Source organism: Zophobas morio, unplaced genomic scaffold (assembly GCF_036711695.1).
Source record: "Zophobas morio isolate AGI-343-1 ecotype UQ-CSIRO unplaced genomic scaffold, CSIRO_AGI_Zmor_V1 ptg000206l, whole genome shotgun sequence".
Lineage (NCBI taxonomy): Eukaryota > Metazoa > Arthropoda > Insecta > Coleoptera > Tenebrionidae > Zophobas > Zophobas morio.
This window is the reverse complement of record NW_026972310.1, coordinates 167544-177021: the sequence shown is the minus strand read 5'-3', so window position 1 is coordinate 177021 and position 9478 is coordinate 167544. Positions and strand designations below refer to the sequence as shown.

Here is a 9478-nt window from a genome sequence, read left to right as displayed (position 1 = left end):
ACTGGGAGCTGGCTTCAGAGTCGGTAGTCACCATACTAATTAGGCAGGCACTTGATTATAATTCTCGTTAGTACACCAAGATCTAATAGAGGGGGAATATGGCCGATTTTAGTTCATTATATTAACTTTTGTTAATACATACTAATATATATATTTTTCTAATAGTATAAAGGTATAAAACTTAACGATTTTATTACATGTAACATTTTTATTACTTTGATATTATTTCTGTGTTAATGTATTCTATTTAGACAAAGCGTACTCGTTCTTCTAGTTGATAGCGCAATGAATCATTAAGGAAATTGTGATTCCGTACCCTCATTTAGTAGAGAAGTAGATTAAGCAGTAACTGATTATAAATCACGCCTTTAGCAAGCCAGTGATAATAAATAAATAATAATATATAAAAACTGAGCCTACTGTGCTTTACTCAAGTGAGTGTAAGAAAATGCAGTAAGTCTCTTAGCAGCTCTTTTTACGATTACTAAAATTTTTCGATTAGTATATTAGCTACGTAGCTGAATTGTTTACTTCTCTAAAATTAACTAATATATACCAATCGCGGTACATTCTAGTTTATATATTAATTTAAAAAGTAGACCCATGGTTTTCCTCTCTTTTTATCAGGTATATGTATTACTTTGCCCTCTTTTTTTATTTTAATTCTCGATTGTTGCTTGTGTAAAGGATATAATGAAGAAATTAACTAAAATGATTTTAATTAATTAATAAAAAAATAATTGAGAAAGAAAGTCGGTATGTGATAATAATTAAAGAAAAGACAAAAAATATACTAGAAAAAAGTAAAAAAGAATTTGGTAGAGTTTGTAAGGGCCTCGTAAGCATTTAACAATTTCTAAACAAAAAATAGCTTTACCCTATTAACACGAAAAATTTTATTGTATACAGTTCACCTCTTTGACACTATGGCAAGGTGCCTGTTTTATTTTAACAATAAAATTTACTGAGAGAGCTGTTTAAGAAATGAAAAAAAACCTTGCAGCTTTATTAAGCTTATATACTCATCTTGCTTTTGTTATGTGCCTTTTAAATGAAAAGCAATAATTACATAGCCGGATTTTGCCAGCTCTTTGACACTTCTAAACTTTTTTAAAAATTTAACAGTTGCCTTACACTAAGGAAAACACCCATAATAGGTTTCTTCCAAGCTCTTAGCGGAAGAGGGGGGAATGTATTTTAAGAGACCGCCCGCTTAAGTAGAACATCAGAGTTGTAAATGTAATAGCCTTACTCATATAGTCAAGCCTTGTATTAGGTAGATAACATGCTTGCAGTTAATCCTAGGAGAAGATTTTCGGCTTGTAAATTATTCGCCACTTTTTCTATAATATAGGTAAAGGATTTGTGTTTTATTGCTTATAAAAAGGCAACGTGAAGCGGATGTGGTTTTTTAAACGTTAAGGCAATAATTTAGGCTCTTTTGCAATTAGAGGATCCATGTTATCAATAATCAACTCTCTTATCGTCTTTTCTAAACTCTTGTTGATTTTGTATTTTCGAAGTTACCTCTCCCTATCCTCAAAAGTTGAATTTTTTTTTTAACTTATATAGACTTGTGCGTAAAATATAAATTCCTCAGCAAATAAATATAATATTAGTGATTAATAACCATTATAACTTAAAATATAACGGAATAAATAATAAATATCTTATACTGGGATTTAGAGTGGTCATCGTAACTCAAAAATCAAGAGCATTGAAGTACAACCCAAGATCGTGGTTTCGATCCTTTAACAATTTTTTTTGGTCTCTGATGGTTGCATACTAAATCTCACCTTTATATTTTCTAATTAATTATAAGCACGCGCACCTAGACGCCGCTTTGAGGAACAAACAGTAAACAACGATGGAGGTTAAGTCTAACTGAACTCTTGGCCCAAGATTTAACTACAAAAACATGCGTACTTAACTTCCCTCATAAATTCCAACAGAATAATGTTGATAAAGACAACCCCAATTCTGAGAGCGCAATGCTCTAGGAAGATAACAAAAAGTCTAAAAGTGGATATAATTACAATATAATGAAGGTATTTAAAAAGTTAGAAACAAGAAGTATGAATAATAACAAACAAGCTAATACAATGAAAGTCTTTCCTACTAAAAACAAAAACGGTGTTAATAATCAGCAGACTAGCAGAAGAAAGAGAACTTAGGTGGAATGCAAACGGTGAGTCTTTTATTATAGAGAAAATAATTAAGATCGGGCTAATGAGAATATTTCAGTTCCCCCCTATACTTTATTTGTAGGGTCGCCTTGAGTCACCGTTTAATTAGCTGCGGTTAAAGACATGCCTTAATAAATACATTAACGCATGTAATTTCAACTATAAAATATGTATTGAAAAGCATACGATCCAAAATTTTTCATTGGACTATGAGATTCGAAAGCGCGGTTAGCTTGCAAGCTTAAACCTCAGCAGTAGTTGGTCGACTATCAACTAAAAAGGTTATTATCTTCCTTAAAAGTAATACATATATTTCTCAAAAAATATTATAAACTCTCTTCACACATACGTTTAAAGGTTTTAAAAATATTTTCAAGTAAAGGTCCATTAAAAACTAATTCCTAATAATATTGAAAAGATCAACGTATTGTACACAAGCCATAAAAATAGGGCAACGCAGAGAAGGGTCTCCACTATGTTAAACCAAAGCCTTGCTCGTCTTATTAATTACGAGATTAACCTTTAACGGGCAAAACTCTTGGGCTTCAAAATAGATTTGTTTTACGTTCGCTGGTAACTAAATTTACCACTTTTTTATGTTTTCTTGTTTGCTGCCTAATCCGTTAAAACATGTTACTCAAAACTTGCCAGATATTGTTCAGGGACCGAGCCTATCATTTAGGGACAATTTCTACAGATCTACTTTTGCACACTGAAACAAGACGAAAAGTGGTAAACATAGTAACTGGTAACCTATAGGGTTAAATTTAGATGTGGTAACGCCTAATTACTATTACATTATAATTTTCTTATTTCTTAGCACAGATAATATTAATATTTCTATTAAAAGATTATTCTTTTTATTTAATTTAGTGAGTTGCTTTTACACGTAATGTTATTTTAATAATTATAACAAATGACTTTTCGTTTTTATTAGTTAATATAATTTACATGTCGAGTGTAAAGTCATGGAGAACGACTAACTCCTAATAAAAACTGTATTTCGCCGTAATTATACGTTTTAAAAGTTTTAAAGAATAGAATCTTGCAAAGTGTTAGATGTTGTAAACAGGAAATTATTAGTTGCTGTAACAGTTTAAACTAAAAGTAGTTTGAACTATCAAGGAGAAAATGCCCGACGGGGGGGGGGAGGTTAAAACGTAGTTTTAAACACCGCGAGGCTAAAAAGCGGTAACCACCAAGCATAACGTTGTGCAGAGAATACGGACTTAAAGAAGTTCACGGTTTTTTCCAATATATCCAAACTAGAAATGTGTGACTTGGCAACCCATGGGTCTGAAATTATGACTGTATGCAACGAGATATATGATGAAAGTTCGCCTACTAACTGGCGAGTCCTTTTTTTTATCTATAAAAATATGTTTTAACTAAATAATTGTTTCCTTTTTGTACGCTATTAATTCTAGACTCAAAGCTTACCCTTTCCTTTTAAAGTGTATTTTATCTTTAGGTTAGTTCTTGGATACGTAAAAAATTCAGATACCATTGAAGTAAGAGATTTCGGAGGTATCTTTCATAATATTTTTAAATAAATAGAGGTTTCAGCGCCTAATTTGTTAACTCGAAAATAGAAGATGGTTTAGATGGATTCATTCCTAGCTTAGCAGAAGATACGCTGGTTTTATATGGTTTTGTTAAAGTTAAAGTGGACCAAGTTGACCAACCAAAATATATTTATATAATTTATGTAAGTTTAACAGCTGTTATATAGTTACCCTTCCTTTCACACTTAATAATATATATATTATAAACTTATTTTTATATAAGATTAGTAATTATATTTTGATAACCTTTTTAAATTTAAAAAAAAAAAACTGTTGCACTAAGATCGGAGAAGCAGCCCCTATAGCGCGCAAAGCGATTGCGGCTCAACACTCCGTTGCTATAGAAAAGTTGTTCAAAGGTAGTTTCTTTTGGCTTCTTTGTTACAAATCTTCTTAGCAACACCTTTTTAAAGTTTCTCACTTGACTTTCCACGCACGCTGTGAACAGGATATTGAAAAGGCTTCAGTTTTGAAGAGAGTATTATAATAAGTAAATGCTTCATTCGAGCTATACAACTTTCCGTTATCAGTTAGAGGACCACGTAAAAAAGTTTTCAAATTCTAGGAAAGTGGCTTCTGTCCATCCTCCAAGCTCCCCAGTGGTATTTATTCCTTGCCCAGCTTTATTAACTGCTAGTTTGGAAAATCTAAGAACCTTTAGTAGTAATCTGCTTGGCCGGTCTTTTTAAATTTACTTTTTTTTCTTAAAATTTCCTTCTTCTTAGGGGACCCTGTATAAAAAACCTCAAATTATTCCTGGAAAGACTTCTTCGTTAAAAGAGAAGTTTGAAAGGCAACCATCCCCAACGAGCTATAAAAGGAGGGAGGAAGAGAAAGTCCAGGAGCTACTGAAAGAGTCGGCGGCCTACCCGTCAAGAGTATTGTACTTTTCGCTTTGTCCAGTTCACTTTTCTGCCCGCTCGGCGAGGGGGGATTGTTAGGTTCCAGAGGTGTTCGAGCAGCCCAGTCGCCAGGATCCCGATGACCAAGTACGGCACAGCGAAGAGGGCTATGTGGAGCAAAGTGCATCCCCCGTTTCCTGCACAAAGGAGAACAAGTACACTGCCACAGTTCTTTACGACTATCAAGCAGGTCTCAAGACTGCCACTATGGGTAATTCTTTATAATAAGTTTTTGAGCAGCGGATGAGGAGGAGCTAACGCTGGTACCCGGAGCCATTCTTTACGGCATCACCGCTCTCGATGAAAAGTACTATAGAAATGCACTGCAGGAATGTAAAGAATTTAATTTCTTTTTTTTTAATTTTTCATGCTTTTTAGCTGGTGGTACGGATACGACGAAACCGGCCGAGCTGGAGCGTGAGTTTCTTTTGTTTATCTACTTTCAGCCAAGTTTGTATTGTTCAAAGCAGGTTTCCTGCGGAATATGTCCAACTGTACGAAAGTTAGCAACTTACGAAACTTATTTTTCCATAAATCTCGTTAAGAACGTTTAGTTTCGTGTTTATTTTTTCTCTATATAAATCGTAGCTATGAAGAACCCAGACATCTTCGATTCTAAAGATCTCTCTTTCAGTTTCTCTTATTATTTTTAGCTTAAGCCACGCTGAAGGCACCTTCATGCAGTATAGTAATGTTTTGATTCCAGAATCAATATGATTTTATTCTTTTTACTGTTTTTTTAAAAAACGCGTTCAAACAGTAGGAAAAAAGAAAATTAACTAAAGCCACATGAGCAGAGCAAATAAGGGTTTGAATCCACACGAGGGGAGAGTCTTAGTTTTGAAGCCCACAGAAAATAAGATTATTAGATCATAAGTCCTACTTTCGCTATTCACAATAGTAAACGGAAAGATTAAAGATGCAGATTATTCATTCTTAAAAAATGTACAGTATTAAATAATTAAAGCTCCTCATCGTTTAGTTTCCTTAATAAAAAACAGCAATAATGAGCAGAATATAATAAATTACGTGTTATATTCAATAAATTTTGTAAAATCTAAAATTAAGCTATGTGGAGCTTTCGAGGCTAATTTATATCGTAAGAATATTAAATTTAAGCGCGCTGGTGAAGTACAGGTCACTTACGACTGGAAAAACATACCTGACTGAAGGCCGTTATAAAATTGATTTTTGGATATAGTCTATTACAATTAGCATTATACAAAGCATCTTGCCCAGTTGGACATAATACTTGTAGAAAAAATAAGTAATGTCGCGCGGAAGAAAAATATAGTAAACAATTTCTATCAAGTACGGATACCATCTTAAGATTTACTATATAAATAAAGCAAGATCAATTCTTTGATAACTAATTACTTAGAAAAGATTTTGCGAGTTGACTACTTACCTACTCAAATACAAATTTAAAAAGCATTCGACAATCAATTATAATAAAATTCCTTAAGGTCTTAAAATTTGGTGAAGATATACATATTCCATAGAAGTTTAATTTAAAAATCCTTACCTCTGATATTTCTGTAATGAGCAGGATGGACGTGAATATTTAAAAAGACACTTATTCAAAATCTTTATACTTTGGTATGAAATACACCGCAAGCAACGCTGAAGTAACAACTAAACACAGGAGGACTATTCAACCACAACAAACAGCTGAACTGATCTTTTTTTTATAAGTTAATAAAAGTTTATAAATAGGGGGAGGAGAATATAAACTATTAAATTTTTTGATGTTTCAAAATCTCCCAAAGCTAACTTTTCCGTAATCCGACTTTCTCGTGCGCATAGTCAAGAATGCCACCGCTTGTGTTATGCCTTTTGCTTCTACGACTTACTTTGTCGTAGATCTCCCCAATTTCCAAAACTGCCTCAATTTCTCTGTTACGCACATCGGGGTTTCTTTCCAGCGCCATCATCTTCTCGCAAGCTTTTCGAACTCTCTGGAGAGTGCAAGGTTGAGTTCGCATTTAATAGAGGCTTTACTTCGCAATTTGCACCTCTTCAAGGAGGTATTTTCCCAGTTTCCAAAAAGCTGTCAGACCTGCAAGAATACCACCATTAAATATAGTAATTCTCTTCGAATAGGCAACTTGCCAACCTTGCGAAAAAATCTCTTCTAACAATTGCTGTTGCTTTACGGTGGTCGACTCGAGCCCATCCGGCGGAACGGAAAAGCCTTTAGAATCTTTTCTACCGCTGTTCTGCACTGTACTGGATTGAGCGAGATCACTAGACGGAGAAGACTCCACAAGAGCAGCAACCACTTCCTGTCCTTGAAGCTTGAGTTTTTCTTCTTTGTCCATCTGCTCAGAAAAAAAACACCACTGGTAAGTAAAAGAGACATTAACAACTCGGAGACCTTACCTCCCGCTGGAGCTTGTTAGTGGTGACCATCAAGCGAACGGCGTGGGAGGCAATGCCCAACTTCTGGCCAAGTACGTGCTTCTTCTCAGCCACTTCCGAGATGAATCCCTATAAAAACAAACTAGCGGAGCGCTAAAAAAGATCTCGTAACTTAAACACCTCCACCCCTAAAAATCTTTTCAAGTGCTGCTTCGCTTCCTGTTTGTAGATGTAAGCCACACACCCTAAAAGATCCTTACCGCCGGGAAAGCTGCACTAAAAATATATATATATAAAAGGACAATAAATAAAAAAAAGGTTTATATTATATAAATAAAAAAACACTAAATGAACGGCTTCATAATAGATCAGCTGTTTAAAAGCTTCTTTTTCTTCTGGACCCCCTAAACAAGGCTTTACCTTGGTTATAAAAATTTTATTAATTAGAATTAAGAAACTATTTACACGTTCTCAAGGAAGCAATAAAGTTATGAAAATTTGATAAAAAATTAAGATTAACAACATAATAAAGCTCCTTTAAAAACAAAAAAAGTCACTTTATAGCAGAACACTAAATAACTTTTGCTTTAAGTATATAAGCCAAGTTGGTGGTGAGAAGCTCTTCTTGTCGCTCGGCTTCCTCCTTTTCCTGTAAAAAAACCGCTTTAGTCCTTTATAATTATAAGCCGTATATAAAAACGCCTTTCTCTCTAAGCTCAGTTTAATCGATTCATCAGCCTCAAGAGCTTTTCCAGAGGTGGATAGAGAATTCTTAAAGCGTCGTTAATAAATATATATTAGTAATCACGTCCGTCTTTTCAAAATAAAAAGAAAATGTTAAATTAAGGCAAAAAAAGTAAAAATAGAGTACAGAAAGAAAGTGAATAGCGTTCACAAAAAGAGGGAGTGTTGTAACATCCCCAAATAAAGTTTCAAATTTTCCGAAGCCGAAGAGAGCACGAACAGTCTGTTTTTACAGCAACTGAGTACCAGACATGCTTCTTAGTAGATTACTTAAACCTCCTTAGTCTGTTCCACTACGTCAAAACCTGCTTGTTGTTGCGCAACTTTCACGTCCTTCAGCCCTGACTGATCGTATATAAGTTTTAAATCGTGATCGCTTAAAATTTTGTAAGCCTCTGAAATATTCTTGAAACGCTCTTCGCAGTCAGTTGTACTGCATCTATCTGGATGCCATTTTCTTGCCTGAATTAGATAACCTTTCAAACCGGTAATAAGTTTAACTAAGACATATGTTTATAAAAAAAAATAAAAAACTTTAATTCAAAGCATAGAATAACCCTTTCTTATTTCTGAGTCAGTTGCTTCCGGGCTGACACCTAGTAAATCATACAGCTCGGTATGAACTGGCATTCTTAATGGTAGAGCATAAACACCAGAGCCTTAAAAGGAGCAGTGAACTAAAGGTACCTATCTACCGACCTCTGCGGGAAATGAATTTGAATGCAAGCAATACTAACCTCATACGCAAAACGCATATGATCTCAACGGGGCATAATGCAGTACTTATGAAGACTCATGTTACTCATTACAAATATGTTATGGGGTATAAAGAGGGAGTGATTTGGGCCTAATAAACATAACCGTACTATAAATAGATATCTTCAGGTTATTCTTTTCTATTTTTATTATATCGGGGAAATCTTGCAGTTTTTAAATTTAAACGCTGTTTTATTCAGCCGTATTAGACCGTTTTTCTGCATAAATTTACTAATATCTATGCGTGAAATTTTTAAGAAATTAAAAAAATGTGGTTAATTGAGGACAAGATCAAAACTTAAATAAAACATATTTCAACAGGCCTTAAAAAGTTGTATACTTTCTTAACCAAAACTATTTCTATTAATGAGATTGTACTCAAAAGTGTCATAATAATAGTAAAAACTTAGTAAGCTAACTTGCAATGCTAATGAAACTTTACTAAACAACTCTAAAAATCTATCTCTTTTGTAAACTGCGCATTTATAGAGTGAGCATAACTTTTGTTATAACAGAAATTTTACAATAATTTTAGTCAATAACTAACTTGTAAGCTAAAACCTACTACTTAAAATGTTTATTTTGCAATATAGCAATTTAAAACTAAGAAAGAAAAAAAACGTGAAAACAGAAAAAAGAATAGATAGACTTTAATCCTAAGTGTACATTCGAGCAGGATACTAGACTTTCTAACTTTTAACAAGCGCTTGTTCGAATTCTTCTATCGCGTAGATCTTACGATTAATCTATAGCGCTGTATAAGAGTAAGAGTAATAAGAGAACAGGTTTTTTGGACTTTCTCACACTCTTTTCTAAAAATTAAAGCTGCATTTGGAGTGCGCACTACAGAGACATATATTAGATACAAATGTACTCTATAAATCTAGCATTTTTATATATGGTAACTTTAACAACCCCTCGCGAATGTTTATGGCCCGAAAATGCGTTGTAGGTTATCTCCTAA

General features: G+C 33.7%; 2 protein-coding genes and 1 long non-coding RNA gene across 8 annotated transcripts; 2 read left to right on the top strand and 1 right to left on the bottom strand.

Annotated features, from left to right (window-relative positions):
• Positions 1-2474: 2474 nt before the first annotated feature.
• On the top strand, positions 2475-2904 carry LOC135146034 (uncharacterized). Its single transcript, XR_010283655.1, has 3 exons — positions 2475-2543; positions 2605-2759; positions 2838-2904. It is a non-coding gene; the product is annotated as an uncharacterized LOC135146034 (long non-coding RNA).
• LOC135146033 (drebrin-like protein) lies at positions 2893-5336 on the top strand. 6 transcript variants are annotated; one of them, XM_064078180.1, is made up of 14 exons: positions 2893-2962; positions 3295-3338; positions 3405-3537; positions 3658-3713; positions 3779-3894; positions 4035-4110; positions 4165-4229; positions 4282-4353; positions 4477-4629; positions 4693-4843; positions 4894-4960; positions 5032-5070; positions 5124-5155; positions 5242-5336. In XM_064078180.1, the coding sequence occupies exons 1-14, from the start codon at positions 2958-2960 to the stop codon at positions 5304-5306; spliced, it is 1074 nt and encodes a 357-aa protein (XP_063934250.1). In that variant the 5' UTR covers positions 2893-2957; the 3' UTR covers positions 5307-5336. The 6 variants fall into 6 exon arrangements, with proteins under 6 accessions (XP_063934250.1, XP_063934251.1, XP_063934253.1 ...); XM_064078183.1 differs by having other exon boundaries at positions 2904-2934; positions 3298-3377; positions 3456-3537; XM_064078182.1 differs by having other exon boundaries at positions 2905-2934; positions 3295-3377; positions 3456-3537.
• A 1037-nt stretch (positions 5337-6373) lies between these two features.
• On the bottom strand, positions 6374-8481 carry LOC135146035 (uncharacterized). Its single transcript, XM_064078187.1, has 11 exons — positions 8316-8481; positions 8035-8234; positions 7886-7981; positions 7717-7785; positions 7595-7663; positions 7360-7434; positions 7195-7290; positions 7036-7143; positions 6770-6974; positions 6669-6712; positions 6374-6611 (listed from the first exon to the last, which is right to left on the bottom strand). The coding sequence occupies exons 1-11, from the start codon at positions 8386-8388 to the stop codon at positions 6423-6425; spliced, it is 1224 nt and encodes a 407-aa protein (XP_063934257.1). The 5' UTR covers positions 8389-8481; the 3' UTR covers positions 6374-6422.
• Positions 8482-9478: the final 997 nt, after the last annotated feature.

Coding starts and splice junctions, on each gene's coding strand:
- LOC135146033 (XM_064078180.1), top strand. Junction 4,844..4,893: donor TCTTTACGACTATCAAGCAG/GTCTCAAGACTG, acceptor GTTTTTGAGCAG/CGGATGAGGAGGAGCTAACG. Junction 4,961..5,031: donor ATCACCGCTCTCGATGAAAA/GTACTATAGAAA, acceptor CATGCTTTTTAG/CTGGTGGTACGGATACGACG.
- LOC135146035 (XM_064078187.1), bottom strand. CDS start 8,388: ATGCCAGTTCATACCGAGCTGTATGATTTACTAGGTGTCAGCCCGGAA. Junction 6,713..6,769: donor AGAAGAGATTTTTTCGCAAG/GTTGGCAAGTTG, acceptor GTATTCTTGCAG/GTCTGACAGCTTTTTGGAAA. Junction 6,612..6,668: donor GAAAATACCTCCTTGAAGAG/GTGCAAATTGCG, acceptor TGCACTCTCCAG/AGAGTTCGAAAAGCTTGCGA.